General features: G+C 54.1%; 1 protein-coding gene across 1 annotated transcript in view; it reads left to right on the forward strand.

Moving 5' to 3' along the window:
* CNTN6 (contactin 6) overlaps window positions 1–14,512 on the forward strand; it is a 115,947-nt gene that overhangs the window by 12,351 nt on the left and 89,084 nt on the right. The window contains 1 exon segment of the mRNA XM_066351665.1: window positions 2,853–3,028. Coding sequence (XP_066207762.1) covers window positions 2,853–3,028 — 176 coding nt within the window.

A 14,512-nucleotide genomic window follows, 5' to 3' on the forward strand; every position in this document is an offset into this window, starting at 1 on the left:
GCTCTCACAGAAACCGGAGGATGAGGCGTCCAGGGAGACCCTAGACCCAAGATGCTGCCCGGGGCAGTGGCATCCGACGCAAGGCACGTCACCACCACCCAGCGAGACGGTTCACGGTTAAGAGTTTAAAGTGCTCTTCAGAGCTGTAACCATAGGCCCAGAGACAGGCACTTTGAACAAGCACTCGGGCCATTCTAAGGCGAGGCCCAGGTTTGAAATGCACACCACACACACACACTCACACCACACAGACACACTCACACACATACACCCCGCACTCACGCACTCGCATTATTGAAGGACAACACACGGACGTTACCCTCAGCCGTGAGAGTCTCAACTCAGGGCTTAACTTCTCCATTTAGTGAAGGATGTTCTCAGAAAAAAGGTCAAGATTTTAATTCAAACCCATTATGTTTCCTGGAATTAGTATGATCTTCATCAGAGGCTTAAAATAATCATTCAAAGCGTATTTCCTCGTCAGCATCACAGGAAAATTCTCCTGGGTGTGCAAGCCTATATCAGTCACGTGTGCGTGACAACCACGTGGATTCATTAACACCACTTCTCCACCAGGTTTAAACGTATTAATTAGGACAGAGCCCACACCGGGCGCCGAACCCCTGATCTATGCGCGCAGTTTAATAATCATTGTACCGCAGTGATTAGAATGATTACGGGGACGACCGTGGAAAATTCATTTGCTGTAGCAAAAGCCAAGCGCTTTGAATTTGTGTTGAAAAACAATTACCGAGCTTAATTAGGAGCATGTAACGATGACAACAGTTATTCCAGTGATTGATCTGAAAATTAAAGGGACTGGCAGGCTGCGTGTGGCGTCTCCTGCACTTTGAAATGAGAGGGCGCGCGGGGTTCGGAGAGCGTGCCCGGCGAGCGGGCGCGTAGGCCGTGGGACCACGCTGTCGTGGGGAGCAGGTGGGGCGCGAGACGCCTCTGAAGAGGGGGCTTCTCTCCGCTGGCTTCTCCTAACATCGGGAACGAGAAACTGCTCACGGTTCTCTAGAAAAAAACAAAAAATTGGGCAGAAAGTTCAGGACAGTGAAACATAGTATTTTTTAGTGTTGTCTTTCAAATTCCTTTTGTTAAGAAGTTGAGGTGCACACGGATTGGGGTAAATAATTTAGAAGTGACCAATCAGCCCGATCCCTCTGACGGATTGGAGAGTCGTGATTGGTCAATCACTTCTGATCTTTCGTAGAGTTGAAGGTCAGGTACCTAAGTCGGCGTTTCCTTTCCACAATGTTAGACCTGCCAGGCTGTCTCTGTGGGATGTCTCAAGATGCTCTTAAAAAAATCAATGATGTTTAGCCTGACCAGGCGGTGGCACAGTGGACAGAGCATTGGCCTGGGATGCAGCGAAACCAGGTTCGAAACCCTGAGGTTGCTGGCTTGAGCGTGGGGTCACTGGCTTGAGTGTGGAATCATAAACATGATCCCATGGTCGCTGGCCTGAAGCCCCACGGTACTGGCTTGAGCCCAAGGTCATTGGCTTGAGCAAGGGGTCACTCGCTCTGCTGGAGCCCCCCGGTCAAGGCACATATGAGAAAGCAATCTATGAACAACCAAGGAACCACAGCAAAAGCAAAGAGTTGATGCTTCTCATCTCTCTCCCTTCCTGCCTGTCTGTCCCTGTCTGTCCTTCTCTCTCTCTCTCTCTCTGTCCCTGTATCTCTCACTTAAAAAAAATGTCAATGACATTTGGAAGAATTCTGTAAAATGTTTCTTTGTTACAATTTGCCACCCCGTCCAAAAACATTTTTTTAATCTGATCTTAGTGTGACTGGCGGAATCCTAGCCAAGTGAGCACAGACCCTGAAAAGCGCGTGGTTTGGAAATTGGCTGACCTTCCAGGGGAAGACGCCACCCTCTTCTCTTTCTAAACGACTGTCTCAATTCAGTGTTTTTTAATATCTATTTTCCTGAACGGTTTCTGTGAATACACACAGCCCGTGCCCTAGGAATGTGCCTCATTAGACCTGCGGTATCCGTACTTGGAAATGTCTGGGTATTCTGATGAAAGTTAGGGGTGCAAGGTGAGGGAAGTGGGTCCAGTGAGCGGTGACCTCCGGGACGCCGTTCATCTGCCCATGACCGATCGGCGTTTCTCAAACACCTTATGCTTCTTTACAACCACAGGGAGGCCTTTCTCCTGCTGAATTCCCGCACGAGAGGGCTGTTCACTGATAACCAAGCCCAGAGACCCGGTGCCTTATTCAAATAAAAAGCAAAACAAAACAAACCCTCCCCAATCACCTTTGTTTTCTTAAGTAGCCCGTGAGTTTGGCACTTCTGAGCACCAGGGGCATATTTTCAGCGTGATTAATCTTCCGAGGAAGGGACTCCCAGAGCCAGCCGTGTTCTGCGGTTGTCAGACTCACCCGTCTGCTATCAGCCCCGGACGGGCGTGCCGTGAGATCTCGGCCATCTCTCCTGGGCCGTCGGGACCACGCTCGTCCCCGGGGTGCCCTCCCTGAATCACCATGACACCCCACTCTGCCTGGCCAGCTCCCAGCGCTCCGCAGGGCGCATGTTGTTTGAGATGCTGCTCAAAGAGAGAGGACGGAACGCCCGCGTCTCCTTTCTCACGCCAGGCGCCCGTGGCCTCTCCGTGCACGTTCGGGAGATGCTCGTCGTGCGTGGAGAGAACACCTTTCCAACGCCCTGGTCGCTGGTGTTGCTGAGCTGGTGGAGGCGGCCAGGACGTCCCCACACGTCCCCACAGCTCTTTGTTTCCTTGGTCCCCGCAGGTGTCGATGCTCAGTGCCCACGGCCAGCGGTGGCCGACTCCTGATACCAGAAGCATAATGTGCTTTTCTCTCTTTCCCTCGAAGGTGGAGGCGGAACGGTACAGACCTTGACTTTTCTGAGAGTTCTCAGCACAGGCTGGATGGAGGCGACTTGACCATCAGCGGCCCTCACCCGGATCGGGACGTCGGCACGTACCAGTGCCTGGCCACCAACCCGCTGGGGACGATTCTGAGCCAGAAGGCAAAGCTCCAGTTTGCATGTGAGTTTGTGTGTGTGAGGGGGGAAATCTATAATTCCTGTGATTCTGAAAATATAATATATATTTTTTTTTTCTTTTTTTTCATTTTTCTGAAGCTGGAAACAGGGAGAGACAGTCAGACAGACTCCCGCATGCGCCCGACCGGGATCCACCCGGCACGCCCACCATGGGGCGATGCTCTGCCCACCAGGGGGCGATGCTCTGCCCATCCTGGGCGTCGCCATGTTGCGACCAGAGCCACTCTAGCGCCTGAGGCAGAGGCCACAGAGCCATCCCCAGCGCCCGGGCCATCTTTGCTCCAATGGAGCCTTGGCTGCGGGAGGGGAAGAGAGAGACAGAGAGGAAAGCGCGGCAGAGGGGTGGAGAAGCAAATGGGCGCTTCTCCTGTGTGCCCTGGCCGGGAATCGAACCCGGGTCCTCCGCACGCTAGGCCGACGCTCTACCGCTGAGCCAACCGGCCAGGGCTAAAATATAATATTTTTATCATATTCATTTTAGAAAAAAAAAATCCAGGTTTGCCCCTCATCTGCCCTGGGAGAACCTAGGTGAACTTCTAGGGGCAAAGAGTTCTCACGGTGAGTGGGCTCCTTGTGGACCCAGAATTCCTGAGGTTCAACGGAGTCAGTTCCAAAAAGCAGACGGCAGCCGTGTTACCGTCTCCTGTGAACTGTATCTCGGGAGCCTCTAGGAGTTCCAGATGGAAGGAGGGGGAGAGACATAGGGTGGATTGCTAGTCTTCCTTTTCCTTTTTCCTCGGATGCTGGAGCGCAGAGCGCAGGCAGGAGACCCGAGGACAGAGGGGACTTTGGGGGGGGGTGGCTGTTTGCCCGGGGAAGCCATCGTGGGCGCCCAGGTGACAGAAGGGTTCCCAAAGCCAGGCTGTATAGTGACCGGAACGTCGTCCATCTGCATCACAGAAATGTCATCCGAGTAATGACCCTTGGGGACCTTGGGGGACATGAGCAGATGAGCAGTAGACAGAGTGTCACCCTAGAGCTTCCACGTGCAGTGTTGTTGGGACCGCAGTGCGCCACGGGGCGTCCAGGCGGAGCCTCCTCTGCGCGGCGTTCTCTCTGCGGGAGCAGGGGAGGCAAAAGGTGGCCGCCATTTCCTCTTCGCGCCCCCGCCCCACCCCACCTCCCCCAGGGGGCCCATCGGGGACCCCAGGGGAAGCACCCGGGGAAGGGGGCGTGCTGCCTGTTACTTCAAAAAAGTCATGGTTCTGAAACTGTGTTAATAAAACCTATGTCCAGAGCCCACCTTCCGGAATGACGTCCACTATCCCAGACACGGGAGTTCACCACGGGTCTCACATTTCAAGTCCCCCTTATGACAGAGCATGTTGGGGCCGGCCTTGTTTCTGAACTGATATGTGTGTCTAGCGCATGCAGACACGCAGGACGTACACACGCACAGTTATTTCTGACTATGAATAAATGCGCATGCACACGCACCTGTGTGTCTGTATGTGGTCACACACACGTTACAAACTAACGCACAGACACACGCATGTCATGGCGTGCCCGTGTGCACATACACACGCAGGCACCGTGAATCGTGTCTGGCGGCGATGGAAGGAACCTGGCTCAACGTGGACGAAGCCGCACGTCATGGGTGCAGCGGCAGACGGTCGTGCCGAGACCCAGGGTGGAGAGAATCATGATACTTCACATCTGCATCTCAGCCAGGACCACCCCGTGCCAAAACAACACGAGCAGGACACTGCCGGGGAACGCACTTCACAGAAACACGGACTCTCCAGACAGCGTGGGTCCACCTCTCCCGCTGGGACAGGAAGCAGCCCCGGGGAGACCGTGTCGGGGAGGATCCGACCTCCTGCTGAAGGAAATCCGCACAGAACCCGGTTTCTCTGGGGCTGTGGTTCCGTCCCTTCCTGAGAACCAGGGGACCCTCCGGTGGACCCGGGTTTCTCTGGGGCTGTGGTTCTGTCCCTTCCTGAGAACCAGGGGACCCTCCGGTGGACCTGGGTTTCTCTGGGGCTGTGGTTCCGTCCCTTCCTGAGAACCAGGGGACCCTCCGGTGGACCCGGGTTTCTCTGGGGCTGTGGTTCCGTCCCTTCCTGAGAACCAGGGGACCCTCCGGTGGAAACCGGGCTCCCGGGCCTCGGACGGCTGTGTCTGTCCTCCTGTGGTCTGCTCCCACTTTCACACAGAACGTACTTTCAATGCATTATTCACTGCATTATTACTTCTCTCTCTCTCTCTCTTTTTTTTTTTTGCTTTAAAAATACACGTGTGGAAAAGCAGATGGGCACCTCTCCTGTGTGCCCTGGCCGGGAATCGAACCCGGGACTCCTGCACGCTAGGCTGACGCTCTACCACTGAGCCAACTGGCCAGGGATAGTTTACATTTTAAAAATTTCTCCCCCACCAGTTCCTGGGCCTCTTGTTTTCAAGACCTTTAGGTGCGTTGACAGAGATGACCTTTCCGGAGCTGGGGACCGACCGCCGGAGGCAGACGCCCTTGTCCCGCTGAGCGGATTAGAAGCCCGTGTGGCCCTGTGGCGGGGCTGTTCCGGGCGCGTGGACGGGCAGAGGACCAGTCAGAACTTGAGTGTGAAAGTCCAGACCCTCCAGCTCTGTCCGTCCTGTGGCGGCTCCCAGTCCTTCCAGACACGGTCCCCGCTCATCCCGCGGGCCTGCTGTCTTCGTCTGATTTGCTCTCGGCACAATTGTTGTCAAAACAAATTCCTCTACTGGGTATGTGCCCTAAAACTCAAAAACATGGGTACACAGCCCCATGTTCATTGCAGCATTGCTCACAGTGGCCAGGACATGGAAACAACCAAAAAGCCCTTCAATAGAAGACTGGATAAAGAAGATGTGGCACATATACACTATGGAATACTACTCAGCCATAAGAAATGATGACATCAGATCATTTACAACAACATGGATGGACCTTGATAACATTATACTGAGTGAAATAAGTGAATCAGATAAAACTAATAACTGTATGATTCCATACATAGGTGGGACATAAAAATGAGACTCACGGACATAGATAAGAGTGTGGTGGTTACCAGGGGGAGGGGCACAAAGAAAACCAGCTAGAAGGTGACAGAGGACAGTTTGACTTTGGGTGAGGGGTATGCAACATAATCAAATGTCAAAATGACCTGGAGATGTTTTCTCTGAATCTAGTACTCTAATTGATCAGTGTCACCCCATTAAAATTAATTGTCTAAATAAACAAACAAACAAAACACACTGAGCTATACCAGCAGGGCGGTCAGCTTCAGAATGGCCTGAGGGGGGCGGCTGTCGGCGCCCCGTCCACATCCCCTAAAACCGGCAGTGTGCCGTCCCCAGCTGTCCCCGGCTGTCCCCAGCTGTCCCCAGCTGTTCCCGGCTGTCCGCGGCTGTCCCCGGCTGTCCCCAGCTGTCCCCGGCTGTCCCCGGTCTGCACCCGGCTGTCCCCAGCTGTCCCTGGCTGTCCCCGGCTGTCCGCGGCTGTCCCCAGCTGTCCCCGGCTGTCCGCAGCTGTCCCCAGCTGTCCCCGGCTGTCCGCAGCTGTCCCGGTCTGCAGCCCGTGCCCAGGGCCCCCCCCCCAGGGATCAGGTTGCCGTGGGCAACAGCTGGGAAGCCTTCTTCCTGAGTTCCCCCCATCTTCTCCCTGGGAGCCCCCACCCCCTGCGAATGCAACCTCAGAAGTCATGATGCGCTTGAACCTGCATCTCAGGCCCTGCCTCTGCGGGCCCCACGTGAGACGGACAGCCAGCACCTCACATCAGACACCTCGTCTACGTATCGACAGAGAGTTAGGTCTGGAAGCCCTATCAGCCGCACTTCCACAGGAAAGAGCAAAGCCGCACGTCAAAATAAAGTCGTGTCAACACTGCCCCCCCCACAGCCGTGGGCAGTCAGCGGCACAGTGTGACTTTGACCTTCAGAACCAATGACTGTAAGCTGCCCTCTGGAGCCTCACCTGTCCGCGGGGGACGCTCTGTGACTCACCTCGAGGTAACGGATGGCTTCTGTTTGCACATCTATCCTGATGTCCGGCCATTGAGACGCAGCCTCGGTGTTCATTATAGACCCAGCCTGTCACCTTCTGCCTCATCCTGAGTCATCCCACCACGAAACCATCCTGACGTGTGGCCCGTGCATTTAAAGAAAGAAAAAAGCAAAAAACAAACCCAACACTGACTAGGAAATATACTCCTGAGTCAAACCTGCCTTAACCAGAGGTTATCCAGACAAATCACTCCTGTCTCTGGACTTGCTGAACGTTACGTTTCGAATGATCAGAACACCACGGATCTCTCCTGCCTGTCCCTGTGGGGCGCTGTCATTCCAAACAGGTGGATTTTCATGTCACATCTCCCTCCCTGCCCCGCCCAAAGCAAGCTCTGCGGGTGCAAGTCACCGAAAGCTCCTGTCCTCACCCTGGCCATCTGGGAGGACAGGAGCACTTGGACTTTTGATAAGTTCCCCTCGTAGCGGCGTCACATGTCCTGTCGCTCTCAAGGACTTCCTGGGTCAGGGCTGGATGTCGACGGCGTCCTTTCACACGAATGTTCGTGAATTGCTCTGTGCTGTGGGACAGGGAACACTGCACCTGTCAGGGCTGTTTAATCGTCACCCTGGAGAAGAAAAGAAAGATCGGTGGTTTGAAAGAAACCTATGGTTTCACTGAGCCATATTTTTTTGTTTTTGTTTTTGGAGAGTCTTATGATAGACGGCTTGAGCAGTGAATAGATAAACATTCGGGATGAACGTTCCTCATGAATAGGACTTTTGGGTCCTACAGTCTATCCTACTTAATCACAGGTCCTGTTTCCAGTGGGTTTGTTCTGTTGTAGCAGAGAGAAGGCGGGGAGGTGGGGGCCTCCTCGTGGCCCACTCAGCCTGTCGTCCATTCACCCTCCAGCCAGCTGGCCAGGGAGCCCCGTCTACGCAGCAAGCCTTTCCGTGGAAACGTTTTGAACGATACGAAGGAATTGGCAATGGCTGGCACGCCGTAGTTGGGTAATGCCACATGCATTTCCCTTAAAGGAATCTGTCTGATCGATTAGTGACATCACACGAATATTATTAGAGCCACAGTACAGACATGCAGGGGGAGCTCCCAACCAGTTCTCACGCCCGCCCGATGAGGTTGAAGGATCCTCGCTCCACAGCACAAGGCTGGTTTCGGACCACGCACGGTCAGAAGGCAGCGACGGCTCATTCTGAAAGGCTATGAGCCACAGCCATCGGGGTTCTCGCCAGAGGAAGGTAAGGGGTTTAGTCTTTGCTCCATACTCACCTGCTGTTTAGAAACCGGGTCTCACAGACGGAGAGACTCAAGGGGGTGGGGCGACGTCCCCTTGTCCAGAGTCATCCCGCCCACAGCAGACGCAGAGGTTCACATGTCTCCACCTGAGCACGATTTTACTATACGAAGTATATTTAACTGTCGAGAGAGGAACTAAACCAGAATCCACCTGCACCAGAAACTGAAGTCACAGACAACCGAGAAGCTCTCCTGGTAAATGTCATGATATAAAGCCCTTGACTCATTAGACAGGATTTCCAACACATCAGCACACTTGAAGGTGATGTGTCTTTTTATATCAATCTTTTTCTTTCTTTTTTTTTGGGGGGGGGGCAGAGACAGACAGAGAGAGAGAAGGACAGAGAGGGACAGTCAGATAGGAAGGGAGAGAGATGAGAAGCATCAATTCCTTGTTGTGGCTCCTTAGTTGTTCATTGATTGCTTTCTCATATGTGCCTTGACCGGGGGGCTATAGCAAAGCCAGTGACCCCTTGCTCAAGCCAGCGACCTTGGGCTCAAGCCAGCAACCATGGGGTCACGTCTATATGATCCCACACTCAAGCCAGAGACCCCCGCGCTACAGCTGGTGAGCTCGTGCTCAAGCCAGCGACCTTGGGCTCAAGCCAGCAACCATGGGGTCACGTCTATATGATCCCACACTCAAGCCAGAGACCCTGCAATCAAGCTGGTGAGCTCACACTCAAACCAGTGACCTTGAGGTTTCGAACCTGGGTTCTCCGAGTCCCAGTCCAACGCTCTTTCCACTGCGCTGCCGCCTGGTCAGGCTATGTCAGTCTTTTGTCCAAGGTCTTTCACTAGAAGAAAAGATAAAATAAAATACACCCTCACAATTAGGAATAAAATTTAAAAGCCTCAGGGGCCCCTATCACTTCAGGAGGTCTTAACGTTTTATTTTTTAATATATAAGAAATGCAACAACAGTTACACATGGTCCTGATGACAGGGTGATAAAGAACATTTTTATCTGAAAGAGAAACCAAGACCCTGGAGAAGTTTTTTAAAAATCACACCTAAGAAAGCGTCTGGAAATTGGAACGCGTCTGGTCACCGTGAGGCGCGTGTGGCGTGGGTAACGCCTGTCTGACCATACATGAAAATGCTGGATGGCTTTTGCCATTCTTCGCATCAGAAAGGAAAAGGAAAGTGAAGGAAGCAGAGGAGTACTTTTTTTTCTTGAAGTTCTTACACAGAAGAAAGTTGAAAGTCAGTGCTGGTGGCACCTGCTCATTTTGGAAACAGCACTATGAGCCACGCTGTCACGCATTTCATACCTGGATCCGTCTTAAGGTCAGAATAAGGTCACCGTCGACGGGCATCCCCTCAGGGAGAGAGCTCTGCCTTTGCTTTTAAGGATAATTCCCGTCTTAAGCAAATGGACTTGGAGCGGGCGCCTGGCTGGGTTGCGATTACTTCTGAGATGACCGGGGAAGTGCGTCGCCCGATGCCAGCTCCTGGCTTTGCCCCTCCTCATCCCCACGGGACATCTCATCCGCGCGTCGAGAAATGACACCCTGGAGACCCAGGCCCCTCTCACACCTCCCGCCTCGACGGCCATTCAGGGGGACCTCGTCCTCTCGCTCCATTTGGATGAAATGGCACATTCACGCCGCGCAGGCTGCGTTCGGGCGGGAGAGGACGTCGCTGGAAGGGAATGAGTGCCGGTCCCATCGAGACGGACAGTTCCTGGTTTGTGGAGCTGAGAGAGAAACCGGACTCGGTGCTGCTGGACGAACGGCCTTGAGGGACAGTGTGCACAGCCCCGGGGAGATCTCGCTGCGTGAGGTTGACAACGTGGGTTTGGGATCGGCAGCAAAACCCTTGTTTGCACTAAAGAATCAGATGAAATCTTTCCTGAGATGTATTATCAACGGAGACTTAACGGTACCTAAATAGCAAATTAAAACGGAGGGCTTTTAAGCATCTATGAGTAATAAAGAGGCTTTGGGTCTCAAGCTCTGGAATCGTTCCCCGTGGTTTAAGGTGTTGATGTGCACAGACTGTCGTTCCCAAGCAGTATAACCCACAGTGATCACACCGCACGCCCAGGGACAGACAGTGACGATCACTAAGCCAGGTCCAGGGACAGAATGTCGCCACCACCCCAGGAAGTCCTTCCCGAGAGCTCCCTCCAGGTTATCAGTCTCACCAGCCCTCGGGGACACGCTCCGGATGAGCACGTGGATAACTGACTTTCGCCTTTTAGAATTTCAGTGAACAATACGAGATACGTTCCTTTGAGTCGGGCTTTGTAGCCGACAGCCGACAGGATCAGTGAGCCCCGTCCGTGTTGTGGGCAGTTGCAGCACATTCATCCTCATCGTATGGAGTATTTTACTGTATGAACGTAACTGTAATTGATGAATGCCTTCTGCTGCTATTAATGGCGCCGTGGGTAGTTTGTAGAGGCAAAGGGTGAATAGCCTTTGGAACGTCCGTGCCTACCTCTGTCTGTTGTGTGTAGCGTTGAATAGAAGCACATGCTCTTTGGAAAAGCATTATCAACCACTTTAGAAGAAAATACTGACTTGCCAGTGGTGATTTTTATTAATTATTCTTTTTTTTTTCATTGATGAGAGAGAGAGAGAAACACCGATTTGTGATCCACTCACTCATGCACTCACTGGCTGACTCTGGTGTGTGCCCAGTCCTCAACCCTCCCCTAGAAGAGGCTACAGTAACCCCACATTTCACAGGTGAGCAGAACTAGGTTTGGAGAAGTGAGGTGCACAGGACACGGGAAACCGTGAACCAGGATTTGATGCCGGAGATTCTGGTGTTCAAACACACTTCCCTCACCGTTCCGCTCAGGCTGGTCAGGTTTCTTTTCTTTTTTTTTTTTTTTGTATTTTTCTGAAGTGAGAAGTGGCGGTGGGGGTGGGGGAGACAGACAGACTCCCGCATGTGCCCGACTGGGATCCACCCAGCATGCTCACCAGGGAGCGATGCTCTGCCCATCTGGGGTGTTGCTCCATTGCCTCCAGAGCCATTCTAGCCCCTGAGGCAGAGGCCATAGAGCCATCCTCAGCACCTGGGACAACTTTGCTCCAATGGAGCCTTGACTGCGGGAGGGGAAGAGAGACAGAGAGGAAGGAGAGGGGGAGGGGTGGAGAAGCAGATGGGCACCTCTCCTGTGTGGTCTGACTGGGAATTGAAAATGGGACTTTCACACGCTAGGCTGACCCAACCGGCCAGCGCCTGGTCAGGCTTTAACATGCATTCAAGTGACTTGCAGATCTTGTCACATGCAGGTCCTGACTCAGGAGGCCTAAAGTAGATCCAGGAGTCACCATTCCTAGCAGGTTTCCAGGCAATATGGGGGTGGCCAGCCAGACGGAGACGAAAGCACTGTCTCAAAGGAAGACTTAGGCTGTCCCCCCAAAAACAAGAGCAACTGCAGCCTCGCTTCAGGAGTCACCCCAAGGTGCATCCGGGGTCAGTGGGCGGCTCTGGGACGGTCTCCGTGTCCCAGAGGAAACGCAGGTGCTAATGGATATTCCCGCAGTCTTAACTTGAGCACTCTCATCTCCATTCACACAGTCACATAAGGCGTACTCACTGAGCACCTACTGTGTGCAGACATGTGGAAGGAGGCAGCAAAGCACAGCTGGCTCTCTGTGTGGACGCATCCGCTCAGATACGAGGACGGGCCCTTTTATAAAACCCACCAGCACACTAAGGCCGCTGGAACAGAGAGCAAGGAGAAATGTGCGGGAGCACCAACCAAACCCCACAGGTTTTCCAACTGTGACCCTGGCCGGAGATACGGTCCCCCGAGGCAACGATCGTGCTGCCCACGACGTCGAGACACGGAATGAGGAGAAGTCCGGTCTGCAGCCGGGATTTAACAAGTGTGTTTGAACACCAGAATCTCAGCTGCAGGGTGTTCCTCCCCCGTGGAGAGTTCTGCACTGGAGGGGCCTACCCTCCCTGCACGCGAATGAGCTGCTCTGCACAAGTCACTTCTGTTTTTATGAATGGAGAGTGCAGGACCTTCACTGAACGCCTCCAGCCATCACACCCGTTACAGCTCCTAGGGCTTGTCCCTGGGTTTTCTCCCTGGAGCACGGAGGGTTTATTTTAATGATTTCATCCGTTTTCAGCAAAGGTGATCAAATGTGAACATCTGGGGCCTGGGAGCCTCTCGGCTTTCCGGAAGGCTCTGTCACCGTCTCTGGACTGTTCCAGGCCCTTGTTTAGAGAGACATCCAGTGAGTTGACTGACAAAGGTGTGAGAACTGGCCGGGTCCACACCGGGATTCGTGACATTCCTGCTGGGCGGGGCTGGCTGGCCGAGGTCTCTGGGGGGCTGTGCATTAGCGATGAGGATCAGTAGGAGTGAATACGGATCCAGTAAGCCCAGCGCCGAGCAGGGCGTGGGAGGGGACTCTGCCAGTCCCAGGAGTCAGGCCATGAGCGCGTCGGACTTCCCGAGTGTCGGGGTCAGGGTCCGACCCACGTGTCTCACCCTCCTGTGGGCCCTTGCGTCTCCCCATCCCCCACCTCCGCTCTGCAGGGTCCGACCCGCGTGTCTCACCCTCCTGTGGGCCCTTGCGTCTCCCCATCCCCCACCTCCGCTCTGCAGGGTCCGACCCGCGTGTCTCACCCTCCTGTGGGCCCTTGCGTCTCCCCATCCCCCACCTCTGCTCTGCAGGGTCCGACCCGCGTGTCTCACCCTCCTGTGGGCCCTTGCGTCTCCCCATCCCCCACCTCCGCTCTGCAGGGTCCGACCCGCGTGTCTCACCCTCCTGTGGGCCCTTGCGTCTCCCCATCCCCCACCTCCGCTCTGCAGGGTCCGACCCGCGTGTCTCACCCTCCTGTGGGCCCTTGCGTCGCCCCATCCCCCACCTCCACTCTGCAGACGCAGGAGGACCTGTCAGAGTCCTTGCTGCTCTGAACGAAACTGCCCCTACAGCTCCATTTTTTTTTTTTTTTAGTTTTTATTTATTTATTTAGTGACAGAGATAGAGAGAGAAAAAGAGAGAAGGACAGATAGGAACAGACCAGACAGGAGGAAGAGAGATGAGAAGCATTAATTCTTCGTTGCGGCACCTTAGTTGTTCATTGATTGCTTTCTCTTATGTGCCTTGACCAGGGGGCTACAGCTGAGCTAGTGACCCCTTGCTTGAGCCAGTGACCTTGGGTTTTAAGCCAGCAACCATGGGGTCATGTGTATGGTCCTACATTAGAGCCAGCGACTCCGCGCTCATGCTGGTGACCTCACGGTTTCAAATCTGGGTCCTGCATGTCCTAACCCAACACTATTCTCTGTGCCTTTGCCTGGTCAGGCTTCATTTTTTTTTAATTTTTTTGTATTTTTTCCCTGTCACCCTTGTGATGCAGGTAGGACGTGGTCTGTTGGAGTCACCGAGCTGGTGCACGCGGTGGCCAAGGCCGGGTGGTGTGTGGTGCAATGGCATAGCCGTGGGAGGGGGGCTCATAAAGACCTTTAATAGAAGATGTCGGTCGAGTCAGCTCGGTTTTTCAAAGGAAAGACGTTTCATCTGTATTCGGGGACGAGAGCTGCTGAAACTCAACTGCCTCTCAGCTTTGTCTCCCACACGGCCCCCGACCCCTGAATACCGCGGACTCCTGAGGATGTTGTCCTGACGCTGGGCGCCTCTGCCCCTGGGGACAGGCACCGTCAGCCCCCGCCCTCAGACGCCCTTCTCAGCTGTGTCACACACCCGAGCGAGGCGTGAGCCTGAGTGGGGTTGGTGACAGGGGAGGGGGCAGGGAGGGGCTGAGAAGAATGTCCCCGTACAGGAGCCACATGGTAAGCCCCTTGACTTGCAGGCCAAGGTCTCTGCTGGGATCAGGTAAAAGCAATAAAACTTGATTCGCTACAGGCAGGACGCTTGACCTAGCGGACGGGTCACGGCGGCTTGCGGAGCCCCCAGGTGGACGGAGCATATTGTTTTAGCCGTCTTCTGCCGAAGGGGACAGTCCCCATTTACTGAGCACGGACTTAAAGTCTGTCACTTAGCCGAACTGGAAGGTCGGCATCCTCGTAAACCCATTTCACAGAAGCAGAAGGAGACCAGGTGGTCTGCCAGCCCGCGGAAGAAGGGTGTCTGAAATGAGGCTCACGGGGGGCCGGACTTCTAACCAGCGGGCCGCATGCGTCCCTGACCACCCAAGAGGGCAGAGAACGCCACGGAAACCCTGGTGGTGAGACGTGTCCAC

Source organism: Saccopteryx leptura, chromosome 10 (assembly GCF_036850995.1).
Source record: "Saccopteryx leptura isolate mSacLep1 chromosome 10, mSacLep1_pri_phased_curated, whole genome shotgun sequence".
Lineage (NCBI taxonomy): Eukaryota > Metazoa > Chordata > Mammalia > Chiroptera > Emballonuridae > Saccopteryx > Saccopteryx leptura.